General features: G+C 39.2%; 1 protein-coding gene across 1 annotated transcript in view; it reads right to left on the bottom strand.

Moving 5' to 3' along the window:
• Positions 1 to 11,599: 11,599 nt before the first annotated feature.
• Positions 11,600 to 18,246, bottom strand: part of ABCE1 (ATP binding cassette subfamily E member 1) — a 114,983-nt gene continuing 108,336 nt past the window's right edge. The window contains exons 17-18 of the mRNA XM_053700213.1: positions 11,684 to 11,777; positions 11,600 to 11,608 (exon numbers count right to left, since the gene is read on the bottom strand). Of these exons, the coding sequence (XP_053556188.1) occupies positions 11,600 to 11,608; positions 11,684 to 11,777 (103 nt within the window). The remainder of the gene's footprint in view (positions 11,609 to 11,683; positions 11,778 to 18,246) is intronic.

The following is an 18,246-nucleotide window of genomic DNA, read 5'->3' as shown; positions in this document are numbered from 1 at the left end:
CTGATTTGTGGGTGTGGTGAGGGGTGTATTTATAGGCATTTTGAGGTTTGGGAAACTTTGCCCCTCCTGGTAGGAATGTATATCCCATACGTCACTAGCTTATGGACTCTTGCTAATATGAAAGAAATGAATTTATCAGGTAAGTTCTTACATAAATTATGTTTTTATAGGGCTCGTGGGCTCTCGCCATCTATATAAGAAAAGATACTTACCAATAGACACTAGCAAACAAGCAGCAGACATTCAGTACTGAAACATATCAGCAGAGGTTATGGAATAGGAGTATGTTGTAGATCCATAAAGGGAGGCAAGAGACAAGTCCCTGCGACCAATTATAGAGTTTATGAAAATAATTCCCATGAGGTGAATAAATAATTAAACCATATTACTATGCCTTTTCCGCTGTTTGTGAGCTCAAGAGAAAGTTACAAAGTAAATGTCAAACAAATAAAGATGTTGATAGCCATTGGAAATTACTATAAATAACATACTCCAAGGGTGATAAGAGGTTTATGCCTATTACATTTATTAGGACATTTTATTAATCTAAGTAGTTTTGTTTTACTGTGCACTGGAACCAAATAAAAGTTTAAATAGATTTTGGGGTGGGTAATTACTTCTAAGGCCACAAAATTATCATTTAGGTAACAATTGCATACATTCCTAAAAATTACAAATGGCAAAATAAATAGAAAGACAAAACAGATACATACATTACAAAAAGAAATATAAAGCCTAAGATGATACACGACAGCAGAAAAGTAGAGTAATTACACTTCAGGAATTATTTTTAAGAAGCAACAAATTGTCCTAAGAATTACTGAAGGGACAATAAACTTAAAATGTAATTACCCATAAAAAGGATTAATAATGCAGTTTAAAACAAAAAATAATGTACATTATTTTGCCTGTTTTTCCCTGTGTTTAAATCTGAAAGCTGACATTTTTCATAACTCCTTCCAGAAAAGCTAGAGTGTATTCACTCTAGTCCTAACCCTGCAACATGATGCAGTGATTGCCAGAGCTTATTTACATATGTCCATAATTGGCTGCAACAAAAGTGGTAAGACAAAACACTTTTCAAATTTTACTATAATAATGTTTAATCTGTTTAAAACATCTACCAAATTATGATCCATGCATAAGACTTTCAACTGTCAATTTGATAGAACAATTTACAAGATTCTGCAAAGAGCAGTCATGGACACACTAGTTATAAGAATGATGGAATTCATGTTCCTGGTCTCTTTTTCTGTGGGACAGATAGAAATATGCTAGTACTCTGATTTAAGCATTGTTTAAGAACACTGCAGGGTAAGGTTAATTTCACCATAATTAAAGGGACAGTAAACCTAAAAAATAATGTTATATAATTCTGCACATAGTGCAGAATTATATAACATTATATTAGTGCTATCGTTATAAAACCTTATATTCCCTTTGAATTTTTAAAAAATATGTCAGTTTTTCAGACCCGCTGTCTGTGCTCTTCTGAGCCGGTCTGTTTTTATTACACAGCACATCGGGCCAGCTGTATAGTCACAGCCCGACCGCGCCATAACACTCAGTGCAGCTCGCTCCTGCTGTTAGAGCAGGAGCGAGCTGCACTTAGTGTTATGGCGCGGTCGGGCTGTGACTATACAGCTGGCCCGATGCGCTGTGTAATAAAAACAGACCCGCTCAGAAGAGCACAGAGAGTGGGTCTGAAAAACTGACATATTTTAAAAAAAATCAAAGGGAATATAAGGTTTCATAACGATAGCACTAATATAATGTTATATAATTCTGCACTATGTGCAGAATTATATAACATTATTTTTTAGGTTTACTGACACTAAGTATGACTGAAGCAACAGTCAACATAATGACTTTATAAAACAATGTTTTATTTTCTTTGAACATTATATGTGGGGGGATTACATTTCATTTTAATGTCCCTTTAAATATCTTCTAAAATACAATCGAAATTATTAATGAAACAGCATCTGAAAAAGTAAACATTCCATTAGTACAAACTTAAATTACCCTATCCTGTTTACCAGATGGATCCAAATTTGCCTATGTCAAAGAGTCTTAATTGATCAATAAATATTGATTTTATTAATCTATATAGCTCAGTTTTGAAGAGGTTATGAATTTTTGCATAAAACCCAGGATATTAACACAAGCCCGAAGACAAGCAAAGAAGAAAAGGCTCATTTTTGAAGGGTATTTATTTTCAAAACCTCTAATGAAGTTTAGGCTCTCAATAAAATAAGATTGTCATAATCATGTCAGTGTGTAATGAAAACCAAATTGTAATAGAGTAACTCATAAAATTGGAGAAAAAAAAAAAAAAAAAGATCAGCATACTGAATGATGAATACATTAAATATTCAGATTAACTAACAATCTGAGTTTAGTAATGGTACAAGAACACTGAATGACAGCATCTTTTCATAGTTCACCAATTACAATGCAGTGCTTCATTTGATTACACTGTACACTTCTAATGTAACAATGAAACGTGCTTAGCTTAAATTTTGTGACAATCTATAAAATCCAATGACGTTTTAAGATATTTTATTAAAGTGATGGTAAAGTTTAGCCAACATTATTCCATATATGTAAAAACTTGTCTCTTCACTAGTGTAGAGCTACCCCACCACCCCTTTAAGTGAAGGCTTAATAATTAAATTTGGTTCCGATAAAAGTCCTCCATCTGCCCACTAGAAACTCCACTTGGCTAATATGCGTGTATGCTTTATGGCTCACACTAAGGCAAGCCGGCAGAAAAGCGTGCACTGAGAATTATCGGAACAGAATTTAAACTACACATAAAGGGAAAAAAGAATAGGTAGTTCTACACTTGTACAGTTATAAGTATTACATATATGGAGTCATGTTAGCTAAACGTTACCATCACTTTAATTTTGCTTTTACTTAAAGGGTCACTGAACCCAAATTTTTTCATTCGTGATTCAGATAGAGCATGAAATTTTAAGCAACTTTCTAATTTACTCCTATTAATTTCTCTTTGTTGTCTTGCTATCTTTATTTGAAAAAGAAGGCATCTAAGCTTTTCTTGGTTCAGGACTCTGGACAGCACGTTTTTATTGGTGGATGAATTTAACCACCAATCAACAAGGACAACCCAGGTTGTTCACCAAAAATGTGCCGGCATCTAAACTTACATTCTTGCATTTCAAATAAAGATACCAAGAGAATAAAGAAAATTTGATAATTGGAGTAAATTAGAAAGTTGCTTAAAATGTAATGCTCTTTCTGAATCATGAAAGAACAAATTTGGGTTCAGTGTCCCTTTAAGTGTTGAAAAAATTGCAGATGATTGATTTTAGTCGTCCAAGAAAAAGTAGTTTCCACTCTTCTTTTGATCCACATCCTAAAAGGTAAGAGAGAAATAAACACTAAGTGAGTAAAAAACAGAATTTATGTTTACCTGATAAATTACTTTCTCCAACGGTGTGTCCGGTCCACGGCGTCATCCTTACTTGTGGGATATTCTCTTCCCCAACAGGAAATGGCAAAGAGCCCAGCAAAGCTGGTCACATGATCCCTCCTAGGCTCCGCCTACCCCAGTCATTCGACCGACGTTAAGGAGGAATATTTGCATAGGAGAAACCATATGATACCGTGGTGACTGTAGTTAAAGAAAATAAAATATCAGACCTGATTAAAAAACCAGGGCGGGCCGTGGACCGGACACACCGTTGGAGAAAGTAATTTATCAGGTAAACATAAATTCTGTTTTCTCCAACATAGGTGTGTCCGGTCCACGGCGTCATCCTTACTTGTGGGAACCAATACCAAAGCTTAAGGACACGGATGAAGGGAGGGAGCAAATCAGGTCACCTAAATGGAAGGCACCACGGCTTGCAAAACCTTTCTCCCAAAAATAGCCTCAGAAGAAGCAAAAGTATCAAACTTGTAAAATTTGGTAAAAGTGTGCAGTGAAGACCAAGTCGCTGCCCTACATATCTGATCAACAGAAGCCTCGTTCTTGAAGGCCCATGTGGAAGCCACAGCCCTAGTGGAATGAGCTGTGATTCTTTCAGGAGGCTGCCGTCCGGCAGTCTCGTAAGCCAATCTGATGATGCTTTTAATCCAAAAAGAGAGAGAGGTAGAAGTTGCTTTTTGACCTCTCCTTTTACCAGAATAAACAACAAACAAGGAAGATGTTTGTCTAAAATCCTTTGTAGCATCTAAATAGAATTTTAGAGCGCGAACAACATCCAAATTGTGCAACAAACGTTCCTTCTTCGAAACTGGTTTCGGACACAAAGAAGGCACGACTATCTCCTGGTTAATGTTTTTGTTAGAAACAACTTTCGGAAGAAAACCAGGTTTAGTACGTAAAACCACCTTATCTGCATGGAACACCAGATAAGGAGGAGAACACTGCAGAGCAGATAATTCTGAAACTCTTCTAGCAGAAGAAATTGCAACCAAAAACAAAACTTTCCAAGATAATAACTTAATATCAACGGAATGTAAGGGTTCAAACGGAACCCCCTGAAGAACTGAAAGAACTAAGTTGAGACTCCAAGGAGGAGTCAAAGGTTTGTAAACAGGCTTGATTCTAACCAGAGCCTGAACAAAGGCTTGAACATCTGGCACAGCTGCCAGCTTTTTGTGAAGTAACACAGACAAGGCAGAAATCTGTCCCTTCAAGGAACTTGCAGATAATCCTTTCTCCAATCCTTCTTGAAGAAAGGATAGAATCTTAGGAATTTTTACCTTGTCCCAAGGGAATCCTTTAGATTCACACCAACAGATATATTTTTTCCATATTTTGTGGTAAATTTTTCTAGTTACAGGCTTTCTGGCCTGAACAAGAGTATCAATAACAGAATCTGAGAACCCTCGTTTTGATAAGATCAAGCGTTCAATCTCCAAGCAGTCAGTTGGAGTGAGACCAGATTCGGATGTTCGAACGGACCTTGAACAAGAAGGTCTCGTCTCAAAGGTAGCTTCCATGGTGGAGCCGATGACATATTCACCAGATCTGCATACCAAGTCCTGCGTGGCCACGCAGGAGCTATCAAGATCACCGATGCCCTCTCCTGATTGATCCTGGCTACCAGCCTGGGGATGAGAGGAAACGGCGGGAATACATAAGCTAGTTTGAAGGTCCAAGGTGCTACTAGTGCATCTACTAGAGTCGCCTTGGGATCCCTGGATCTGGACCCGTAGCAAGGAACCTTGAAGTTCTGCCGAGAGGCCATCAGATCCATGTCTGGAATGCCCCACAGTTGAGTAATTTGGGCAAAGATTTCCGGATGGAGTTCCCACTCCCCCGGATGTAATGTCTGACGACTCAGAAAATCCGCTTCCCAATTTTCCACTCCTGGGATGTGGATTGCAGACAGGTGGCAGGAGTGAGTCTCCGCCCATTGAATGATTTTGGTCACTTCTTCCATCGCCAGGAAACTCCTTGTTCCCCCCTGATGGTTGATGTACGCAACAGTCGTCATGTTGTCTGATTGAAACCGTATGAACCTGGCCTTTGCTAGCTGAGGCCAAGCCTTGAGAGCATTGAATATCGCTCTCAGTTCCAGAATATTTATCGGTAGAAGAGATTCTTCCCGAGACCAAAGACCCTGAGCTTTCAGGGATCCCCAGACCGCGCCCCAGCCCATCAGACTGGCGTCGGTCGTGACAATGACCCACTCTGGTCTGCGGAAGGTCATCCCTTGTGACAGGTTGTCCAGGGACAGCCACCAACGGAGTGAGTCTCTGGTCCTCTGATTTACTTGTATCTTCGGAGACAAGTCTGTATAGTCCCCATTCCACTGACTGAGCATGCACAGTTGTAATGGTCTTAGATGAATGCGCGCAAAAGGAACTATGTCCATTGCCGCTACCATCAAACCTATTACTTCCATGCACTGCGCTATGGAAGGAAGAGGAACGGAATGAAGTGTTTGACAAGAGTTTAGAAGTTTTGTTTTTCTGGCCTCTGTCAGAAAAATCCTCATTTCTAAGGAGTCTATTATTGTTCCCAAGAAGGGAACCCTTGTCGACGGAGATAGAGAACTCTTTTCCACGTTCACTTTCCATCCGTGAGATCTGAGAATGGCCAGGACTATGTCCGTGTGAGCCTTTGCTTGAGGAAGGGACGACGTTTGAATCAGAATGTCGTCCAAGTAAGGTACTACTGCAATGCCCCTTGGTCTTAGCACCGCTAGAAGGGACCCTAGTACCTTTGTGAAAATCCTTGGAGCAGTGGCTAATCCGAAAGGAAGCGCCACGAACTGGTAATGCTTGTCCAGGAATGCCAACCTTAGGAACCGATGATGTTCCTTGTGGATAGGAATATGTAGATACGCATCCTTTAAATCCACCGTGGTCATGAATTGACCTTCCTGGATGGAAGGAAGAATTGTTCGAATGGTTTCCATTTTGAACGATGGAACCTTGAGAAACTTGTTTAAGATCTTGAGATCTAAGATTGGTCTGAACGTTCCCTCTTTTTTGGGAACTATGAACAGATTGGAGTAGAACCCCATCCCTTGTTCTCCTAATGGAACAGGATGAATCACTCCCATTTTCAACAGGTCTTCTACACAATGTAAGAATGCCTGTCTCTTTATGTGGTCTGAAGACAATTGAGACCTGTGGAACCTCCCCCTTGGGGGAAGCCCCTTGAATTCCAGAAGATAACCTTGGGAGACTAATTCTAGTGCCCAAGGATCCAGAACATCTCTTGCCCAAGCCTGAGCGAAGAGAGAGAGTCTGCCCCCCACCAGATCCGGTCCCGGATCGGGGGCCAACATTTCATGCTGTCTTGGTAGCAGTGGCAGGTTTCTTGGCCTGCTTTCCCTTGTTACAGCCTTGCATTGGTCTCCAGGCTGGCTTGGCTTGAGAAGTATTACCCTCTTGCTTAGAGGACGTAGCACTTGGGGCTGGTCCGTTTCTACGAAAGGGACGAAAATTAGGTTTATTTTTGGCCTTGAAAGACCTATCCTGAGGAAGGGCGTGGCCCTTACCCCCAGTGATATCAGAGATAATCTCTTTCAAGTCAGGGCCAAACAGCGTTTTCCCCTTGAAAGGAATGTTAAGGAGTTTGTTCTTGGAAGACGCATCCGCTGACCAAGATTTCAACCAAAGCGCTCTACGCGCCACAATAGCAAACCCAGAATTCTTCGCCGCTAACCTAGCCAATTGCAAAGTGGCGTCTAGGGTGAAAGAATTAGCCAATTTGAGAGCACGGATTCTGTCCATAATCTCCTCATAAGGAGGAGAATCACTATCGATCGCCTTTACTAGCTCATCGAACCAGAAACACGCGGCTGTAGTGACAGGGACAATGCATGAAATTGGTTGTAGAAGGTAACCTTGCTGAACAAACATCTTTTTAAGCAAACCTTCTAATTTTTTATCCATAGGATCTTTGAAAGCACAACTATCTTCTATGGGTATAGTGGTGCGTTTGTTTAAAGTAGAAACCGCTCCCTCGACCTTGGGGACAGTCTGCCATAAGTCCTTTCTAGGGTCGACCATAGGAAACAATTTTTTAAATATGGGGGGAGGGACGAAAGGAATACCGGGCCTTTCCCATTCTTTATTTACAATGTCCGCCACCCGCTTGGGTATAGGAAAAGCTTCTGGGAGCCCCGGGACCTCTAGGAACTTGTCCATTTTACATAGTTTCTCTGGGATGATCAAATTCTCACAATCATCCAGAGTGGATAATACCTCCTTAAGCAGAGCGCGGAGATGTTCCAACTTAAATTTAAATGTAATCACATCGGGTTCAGCTTGTTGAGAAATTTTCCCTGAATCTGAAATTTCTCCCTGAATCGATTTAGCCCAGAAAATGTCTACAGTCTTAATAAGCCCTTGTGAAGCCCTTATTTACTGTCTGAATAAAAATGGCTTACCGGATCCCATAGGGAAAATGACAGCTTCCAGCATTACATTCGTCTTGTTAGAATGTGTCATACCTCAAGCAGCAAAGGACTGCAAACTGTTCCCCCAACTGAAGTTAATGCTCTCAACAGTCCTGTGTGGAACAGCCATGGATTTTAGTTACGGTTGCTAAAATCATTTTCCTCATACAAACAGAATTCTTCATCTCTTTTCTGTTTCTGAGTAAATAGTACGTACCAGCACTATTTGAAAATAACAAACTCTTGATTGAATAATGAAAAACTACAGTTAAACACTAAAAAACTCTAAGCCATCTCCGTGGAGATGTTGCCTGTACAACGGCAAAGAGAATGACTGGGGTAGGCGGAGCCTAGGAGGGATCATGTGACCAGCTTTGCTGGGCTCTTTGCCATTTCCTGTTGGGGAAGAGAATATCCCACAAGTAAGGATGACGCCGTGGACCGGACACACCTATGTTGGAGAAATAACGTCAAAGAATGACGCAACTTCCGGCGACACGTATGACGCCGGAAACGGAAATAGAATTTTTGCGCCAAAAAAGTCCGCGCCAAGAATGACGCAATAAAATGAAGCATTTTCAGCCCCCGCGAGCCTAACAGCCCACAGGGAAAAAGTCAAATTTTAAGGTAAAATATGTTAAATTAAAATGCATTATCCCAAATATGAAACTGACTGTCTGAAAATAAGGAAAGTTGAACATTCTGAGTCAAGGCAAATAAATGTTTGAATACATATATTTAGAACTTTATAAACAAAGTGCCCAACCATAGCTAGGAGTGTCACAGAAAATAAGACTTACTTACCCCAGGACACTCATCTACATATAGCAGATAGCCAAACCAGTACTGAAACGAGAATCAGCAGAGGTAATGGTATATATAAGAGTATATCGTCGATCTAAAAAGGGAGGTAAGAGATGAATCTCTACGACCGATAACAGAGAACCTATGAAATAGACCCCTTAGAAGGAGATCACTGCATTCAAATAGGCAATACTCTCCTCACATCCCTCTGACATTCACTGCACGCTGAGAGGAAAACCGGGCTCCAACTTGCTGCGGAGCGCATATCAACGTAGAATCTAGCACAAACTTACTTCACCACCTCCATCGGAGGCAAAGTTTGTAAAACTGAATTGTGGGTGTGGTGAGGGGTGTATTTATAGGCATTTTAAGGTTTGGGAAACTTTGCCCCTCCTGGTAGGAATGTATATCCCATACGTCACTAGCTCATGGACTCTTGCTAATTACATGAAAGAAATAGTTATAAGCAACCTTACTATAATTCAAAGGTTTTTTTTTTTTTTTTACCACACTCTAATGTCGCATATTTTTGAACTGTTTTGGCTGTTGTTCAAACTGGTTAAAGTGCCTCAGACAAGGTACACCCCAACACCTTAGATAAGGGAAAATAAGATCGGCAAATTGATCTTTTATTCAGGCTCTCTGACATAAATTAACAAACAGTAGGGCTAATTTTGTATATCTTGCTGCTGGCTTAGGCACAAACTTAAATCCCTGTGATTTAATATATATATATCTAACCTCCTCAAGAAAATACCAGAGAGCTCTGAATTAATAAATTTAGGAAAGTTATATCAAATACTTCTTCATATTTAAGCCTAAATATACTATTCTAGTACACATTACACCAAAGGAAGGAAATCAGATTTGTTCTTCTTTTTTTTTTTTTTTTTTGGGTGTATGTGTTTTACTTTGATGTTGCTTATCCCTGAACTGTTCTGTTGATGTTTAAACTGGTCAAATTGCTTCAGGCAGGGTGCGCCCCAACACCTTAAGCAAGGAAAATAAGCCTGGTAAATTAATTTTTTGTTCAGGTTCTCTGACGCAATCAAACGAATAGTAGTGCTAATTTTGTTTCAACCTATCACCGCCATAGGCATAAGCTTAAATCATTATGGGTCAGTATACTACTGAAATTAAAAAATAACCTAACTGCCTAGCAGTTCACAGCTTGTAATATACCTAATATTCACAGGATATTAATTTCTTGATTGTCTGGTTATAAATAAAAGAGCGCTAAACAGAACTACAGAAATAGAAAAGGAAGAAAATAGATTAGAGGTGAATAGCTTCCCCGAATACCACATATGGTTGGATAAGGGGTCATAAGTGTCCTGAAACATTGCTAACCTCTACAACAGAATAGATACTTTCTTTTTTCCTCTTTTCGTTTCTTTTGTCTCTTGCTCTTCTGCTTTCTGGTGGGTCTTTTTTTTTTTTTTTTTTTTAACACGAGCACGTAAATGAATTAAGTAGACACTTCCCCACCTATCCACTCACCTTTTCCTACCCTTTTTTTTTTTCCCTTTTGTTTTTTTTGTTTATATATATATTTTTTGAGTCTCTCTCTCACTGGGTAGTAAATACCCCATAATCTTTTTTAATCACATCGATAAATTTTTTCACAGCCACCCCAAAAATTCTCCCCCAGCTATGGCAGGAAGGCAGAGAGACAAAAAGAATAAAGCACTTCATGAAACCTCGGTTGAGGTTAATACATCTGGGAGTAGTTCCCCAGTAGAGCCACTAGACATCCAGACTTTAGTTAGTAAGATTTCAGAAGCTCTGGCTCCCAAATTTGACGCTTTAAAAATAGAAATAAAGCAAGACATCCTATTCTTATCAAACGAGGTCAAACAGTTTTCACATAGACTCTCCGAGGCAGAGCAGAGAATTTCAGATCTTGAGGACACTAATCTGTCTTATAAAAATAGTATTGAGGCCTTAAACACAACATTATTAAAAATTCAGAACAAAATGGAAGATCTTGAAAATAGATCTAGAAGGAATAATCTAAGAATCATTGGAGTTCCAGAAGAGAAACAATATGAGAACCTAGACAAATTGATCACAGAGACAATACCGAGACTATTACAGATCCCTGAGTCCTCCCCAAGGATAGTTATCGAGAGGGCCCACAGAATAGGGACACTTACTTTAAATAAAACTAACACGAGGCCAAGACCCATAATTGTTAAAGTTTTGAACTTTCAGCACAAAGTGGCAATGCTCCAGGCCTATCGCAAATATCAACCTATATTTTTAGGCGACGTAAAAATTCTTATGTTCCAAGACTATTCGGCAGAAGTTGCCTCAAAAAGAAGGGAGATTGCCCCAGTGTGCTCACGGTTTATAAACCAAGGTGTACAGGCTGCCTTGCTTTATCCAGCAAAATTAAAAATACAAAGGGAGGGACGCACATATTTCTTTGATTCTGCCCAAGATGCAGTAAAATTTTATGATGAGATATTTCCCTCAGGACATGTTTAAAATTAGTTTTGACATTGTTGACAACTTAGATATTCTACTCAATACAAAAATGCATAGGAGTAACGTAAATAAGGGAGGGGAGGGAAGGGAGGGTAGACCTTTCCCACTAGCCTCTCCACAAGGGGATACTGGTGTTTTTTATTTCGTGTTTTTTTTTTTTCCTGTATTTACTTACAGCCTGACAATATCAGTATAGATGGTTATGAGATGCATAATACTCACACAAGGCTTAGATCATAGCCTTTACATATCGCAATGGTTCTTGTTATATGTTGGGGTGTCTCGTCATGTCTTGTGTTTTTTTTTTTTTTTTTCCCCCTGAATATATGTGCTGCCCTATTCTTCCATTTTTTTTTATGCAATGATTGACATGATAAAAGGTTTTAAATTGGCCTCTTGGAATATTGGGGGTATCACATCACCTATTAAAACGTAAAACAGTAATAGCACAGTTAAGAAAAATTCAGACAGATATCGCATTTTTGCAGGAAACTCACCTTAAAATGCAAGAGGTTCATAAACTTAAGTGTTCTTGGGTGAATGAAGTGCTTGCGTCGCCCAGTACCCAAAAGGAAAGGAGGGGTAGCGATACTATTAGGTAAAAAGATAAAATACCAGGTTCTCCACACCAATTCAGATCCAGAAGGGAGGTTTTTAATGGTAAAAATTAAAATTGATCAAATACTTTACACACTATGTAACATATATGCTCCAAATGTATTTAGCTTCCCTTTTTGGGAAAAGCTTCAAGCAAATTTACTGTCCTATACAGAAGGTTTTCTGATACTAGGTGGGGACTTCAACATGGCACCACAATTCCCCCTAGACAGGTTAAGGCATAAGAACTCCTCTCTTAGAACCAAAAGGGACAACTTAGAAGCCAAAATGTTTCTCAAACTTTTTCAGAATCTCCGACTTAGAGATATATGGAGGTCATACAACCCAGACTCCAGGGATTTTACCTGCCTTTCTAAGGCGCACAAGTCACTGTTAAGAATTGACCTGATCCTCATAGATGAGAGATTATGCAAAGTAAAACTAGATGTTAAAATTTTACCTATTTGTATATCGGATCATGCTCCAATCTCTTTAGAGTTTTTCTCGAGCAATCCTACTTCAAGATACTCCAGATTCGTTTTTCCCACTTATCTTGCTTCTGATCTTAAATTAAAAAATTGGCTAACCATTAAGTTTCAGGAATACTCTTCCTTCAACAAAGAATACATTAATCGTCCTATAATCTTCTGGGAAGCTGCCAAGGCGGTTCTGAGAGGAGAAATCTTAGCCTATACGATAAACAGGACAAAAAAATTCAAGCTCAGAGAAAGAGAAATTATAAGATCCGTTTCTAACTCTTATAACGCCTACCTATTAGACAAAACACCTAGTAATTGGGCAAAATATACCCAAGCGTTAAAGGAAAGAGACTCCTTTCTCTTACTTAAGACTACACAGAAAGATCTGAAATTCCAAGCCAAATTATATAGGTATGGGAGCAAATCAGGAAAACTGCTAGCAAAATTAGTAAAAAGAGATAAGTGCTCAGCTATGATTGAGTCATTACAGGGGGAAAACAAGACAATAACATCTTCAGAAGATATAATTCAATCTTTTGTAGAATACTATCAGGACATATATTCCTTGAAAACCTCAAATTTACAGGCACGGGAATCTTTTTGGGATAAAATTACATATAATCTGGCACCGTCAGATCTAGTTGAAGCGCTTAATCTTCCTATAACTGAGCCCGAGATTTCAAAAGCAATTCTTGCTCTCTCCTTAAACAAAGCCTCGGGCCCCGATGGTTTACCTAATGAATTTTATAAAATACTTTCCACATCAATATCACCTCATTTACTTTCTTTATATAATGAGATTTACATAAAAGGCATTATTCCCCCACCCAGCTTTTCTGCCTCAATCACAACCTTAATTCTTAAGCAGGGGAAAGAGCCTGATAGAAAGGAGTCATACAGGCTGATAGCATTATTAAATACCGATTATAAAATGTTGTCTTCCATTGTAGCAGATAGGCTGCAACTACTTCTCCCTAGTATTATACATAAAGATCAGGCAGGGTTTATGTCTAAAAGAAACTCGTCAGCAAAGATCAGGGAACTTTTCTTAACTATAGATCATTTTAACAAGAAGAGGGAAAGGGAGGGGGAGGGAGGCACCCCAGATGCTGCAATCATTGCAATAGAAGCGGAGAAAGCATTTGATTCTGTTAATTTTGATCATCTGTTATACTCTCTTCAACAATTTGGTTTACAAGGTAACTTTTTTAATTTTATTGATAATCTACATAAAACAGCTTCTACTAGAATATTAGCTAATGGATTAACTTCTTCAAATATTTTTCTTAAGAGAGGTACTCGTCAGGGGTGTCCTCTCTCCCCCCTCCTCTTTAATATCTCAATTGAGCCCTTTGCCATACACATTAGACAACATCTGGATGGTATTAGGATTGGTGAGAAAGAGATGAAATTAGCTTTATATGCTGACGATATTTTAATATATACGTCTAAAACATCTACGAATGTCCCTAAACTCATAGCAAGCATAGAACAATTTGGGGCTTTTTCTGGTTATAGAGTGAACACGTCGAAATCTGAACTACTATGGATTAATCAATCCAAGGAATCTATGGGCAATATCCCATTCAAAATAGTGACTAGCTCCTTTAGATATCTTGGTATCTTGATCTCCTCCAATCCAGATACGTGGTATAATCTTAACATACCTCCGATATTAAATAAGATTAAAGAAAACCTGAGAACCTGGCAAAATCTTCCTCTATCATTGTCAGGCCGTATTGCCCTATATAAAATGGTCTGCCTCCCGAAGATACTATATATTCTACAAAATACTCCTTTGGTTCTTAAAGGTAAAGATGTCTTAGTATTTAACGCTGCACTGAGAAAATTTATTTGGCAGAATAAAAAGCCTAGAATCTCGCTAACTAAATTGTCTCTTCCTAGAGAGTACGCGGGGCTAGCCTTGCCAGATATTAAACTTTATAATCTTGCCTTCTTGACCCGATTGATTTTGGATTGGATTTCAGAAAGAGATTATGTCACTAATAACGAATTGGAAAAAAATATTTTATATCCATTTACCCCTTTAGCTGTACTTCATTGCACGAGAAGCTCTCTACCGAAAGAAATGAAAAATATGAAAATATTTAATCCTTTATTAGCTTGGTGGAGAGTGTGTAAACTCCTCAATATCGAACAAGGAGTATCTAAACATATGCCAATAGTAGGCAACCCTCAATTTCAAGCGGGTCTTAATTTGTCTCCTTTCCAGAGATGGGAGGCACTAGGTTTGGGGAAAATGTATCAAATGTTGGATTTTGAAAGGAAATGCATAAAAACTTTTGATACTCTAAGAGAGGAGTTCAAACTATCCCATAAAGAGTTCTTTGCCTACCTTCAAGTAAGACACTTTGTCCTAAACCTAGTTGATAAATTTGGCTGGACTTGGTCACTAGGAAATATAGAGAAATGGCTAATTTTAGCTAAAAATGGCTTAATGTCAGTTTCCCCCATATATCGAGACCTAAATTCTCCAAAAGGCAACTCCAGCTTGGAAAAAATACTCGATAATTGGGCGGTGGCACTATCGCAGAACTTAGGGGATATTAAATTAATTCAATATTCACTATCTGAAGTCTCAAGAATCACTCTCTCCTCATCATGGAGAGAATCACATATAAGATTATTACTTATGACCTATTTTACTCCTGAAAAAGCTGTGCGATGCAGGAACACTGAATTCAATCGATGTCCCAGATGTTCCTTACCATCGGCCAATCTTTTACATATGATGTGGAATTGTCCAAAAACTCAACAGTTTTGGCTGAAGGTACAATATTGGCTTAATACACTGGGAATTCTCCCCTTGACCCTCTTGCCAGCACACATTATTTTTCTATGGAAAGAACCGGAAGGTCGAGTAGTAAACACTAAAATAGTTAATTTAGCTGTTTTAGCAGCAAGATACTTAATTTTCAAGAAATGGAAGAATGGGAAAGCCCCCAGTATCCAAGAGGTTAAAAACTGCCTTAAAAAACAATGTATTCTGGAACAAATAGACACCAATCTGGAAGATGAAGGGGATATTATTTTGTTTTTCAGAAAGTGGTCGGTTTTTATCAGATCTCTTCCCTTGAATGAAATTGACAGTTTAATATACCCATTCAGAAATACTGAATTGGTCTTGCTCGGTCTCTGGTAATATTAATTTTTTTTTTTTTTTTTTTTTTTTTTCGTTGTTGTTTGTCTTGTTGAGTGTTGTAATGGCTTTGTCGAAATGTAATTGTCTTTTGTCAAGGGGGGGGGAATACAAAAAATGGAAAAATGTATCTCAACAGTTAATGACGAAGTTCGAGGAGTATTAGATTGAAACCATATGTTAAGATTAACAAGGGCTGAAAGCCCTTAAATTTTACAGAGGTTTATTCTTTTCTTATTGTTTTTTCTTTTGTTCTTCTGTTATTGTTTTTCACTGTTTTATATATTGGGCATATCAAGATATGAAATGTATATTATTGTTTGGTTTCTAATTTGTTTTGTTCTCCTTTTATGCTGTTTCCTCTGAAATTATACGAAATCTTATTATGTCTGTTGAAATACAACAATAAAGAAAAAATAAAAATAAATAAATAAACTTTTGAAGAAAATAAACTAACTATTTTTCACAACTCTCTCTTACTACCTCCATGCGTGTTGAGAGTTGCAAGAGAATGACTGGATATGGCAGTTAGGGGAGGAGCTATATAACAGCTGTGCTGTGGGTGTCCTCTTGCAACTTCCTGTTGGGAATGAGAATATCCCACAAGTAATGGATGATCCGTGGACTGGATACACCTTACAAGAGAAAATCAGATAAGGGAACTTACATTGCAAAGCAGAGATCTCAGAAACTCTGAGCGCAGAGGCAATAGCCAATAAAGAGAGAACCTTCCAAGATAACAATTTAATGTCAACAGAATGAAGAGGCTCAAACGAAGCCTGTTGCAAAACACGAAGAACAAGTATTAGGCTCCAATGAGGAGCCCCAGATCTAAACACAGGTCTGATCCTAATCATAGCCTTAAAGGGCCACTGTAAGTAAATATTTTCTATGCCTGTTACTAACTAACTACCCCAAATACGCTTTTTATCAATAGCATTTCATTAACATATCTCTACCGTATATCAGAAATCTTGTCTGCAAATTTAATTGTTTTCCAAACCCACTCCGTGGGAATCCTTTGCTCTATACCAATCCGTTTACAATACCTAGGTTTCAAAATGGCGCTTTAAACACAAAGTTATTGGTTTAAGTATTTTGAACATGCAGTGCTGAAAATAGTGGGCAGGATAACGTGACATCATTGGTGAATAAAAGATATAACTTTCAGAACGTTATGAAACTTCGTTTTGGAGAAAATATAGGTCAGTAGGTTTTAATTAATGTTTATTAACTTTAATATGTTAGTTGTTTAGCTTAAAAATTATAACAGAAAGTAATCCTTTAAAGGACTTCACATCTGGAAGCTCAGCCATTCTCTTGTGCAATAAAACAGACAGGACCGAAATCAGTCCCCTCAGGGAACTAGCAGAAAGGCCCTTCGCTAGTCCATCCTGGAGAAAAGATACGATCCTGGCAACCTTAACTCTGTGCCAGGAAAAACCATCCTCTTTACACAAGAATAAGTAGGTCCTCCACCCTTTGTGGTAGATACGCAGAGTAACTGGTTTACGAGCTTGAATAAGAGTATCAATGACACTCTCAAAGAAACCTCTCTTGGCTAAAACTAAGTGTTCAATCTCTACGCAGTCAGCCTCAGAGAATCTAGAGTTTGATGAACAAATAGACCTTGTATCAGCATGTCTCTGCGACAATGTAACTTCCACGGAGAAGATAAGGACATCCCGACTAGATCTGCAAACCACGTCCTTCGCGGCCACGATGGAGCAATCAGGATTACTGATACCGCTTCTGCTTGATGCGGGTCACGACTTGAGGAAGAAGCGGTAATGTAGGGAAAAGATAAGAGTTTGAACCTCCAGGGCACTGCTAGATCCGCTTGGGGATCCCTCGACCCATACCAGGGTAGCTTGGTATTCAGAATGGACGCCATGAGATCCATCTCTGGCGTCCCCCACTTGCTGCATATCTCTGCAAACACCTTGGGATGGAGAGACCATTCCCCTGGGTGGAAGTATTGCCTGCTGAGAAAATCTGCCTCCCAGTTGTCCACACCCGGAATGTGGATCCCTGACAGCGAACAACTGTGGGCCTCCGCCCACTCTAGAATCTGAGGTATTTCCTTCATCGCCAAGGAACTTCTCGTCCCCCCCCCTGATGGTTGATGTAAGCCACAGAGGTTATATTGTCTGATTGGAATATGATACACTGGGACGAACCCAGAAGTGGCCAAGCCTTCAAGGCATTGAAGTATGCCTGTAGTTCCAAAATTGATCTGGAGGGAGGACTCCTGAGTCCACAACCACTGTGCCTTGCTGGAACCCCAAACAGCTCCCCATCCAGATAGGCTTGCGTCCGTATTCACAATCTCCCAGTATGGTCTTAAGAAGCACGTCCTTCGGGACAGATGATCTGGACAGAGCCACCAAGAGAGCGATTCTCTCAACCGGCTGTCTAATACAATCTGTAGAGACAGATCATAATGCTCACCGTTCCACTGTCTCAGCATGCACAGTTGTAAAGGTCTGAGACAGAACCTGGCAAAAGGAATGATGTCCATGTAGGACACCAAGAAACCAATCACCTGCATACACTGAGCCACAGAGGGACTCAAGGAGGTCCGGAGGGCAAGATATGCCGAAGTTAGCTTGCAACTTCGTTGGTCTGTTAGAAATATCCTCATGGACATGGAGTCTATTATAGTACCCATGAATTCCACCCTGGTACTTGGGATAAAAGAACTCTTTTCCAAGTTTATCTTCCATCCATGTGATCGAAGACAACTGAGAAGGGACTCAGAGTATTCTTCCGTAAGACGAAAAGATGGTGCTTGCACCAGAATATCGTCCAACTATGGGGCCAC

This window comes from Bombina bombina, chromosome 2 (genome assembly GCF_027579735.1).
Source record: "Bombina bombina isolate aBomBom1 chromosome 2, aBomBom1.pri, whole genome shotgun sequence".
In the NCBI taxonomy this organism is placed as follows: Eukaryota; Metazoa; Chordata; class Amphibia; order Anura; family Bombinatoridae; genus Bombina; species Bombina bombina.
This window is presented reverse-complemented; position numbering and strand designations above follow the sequence as displayed.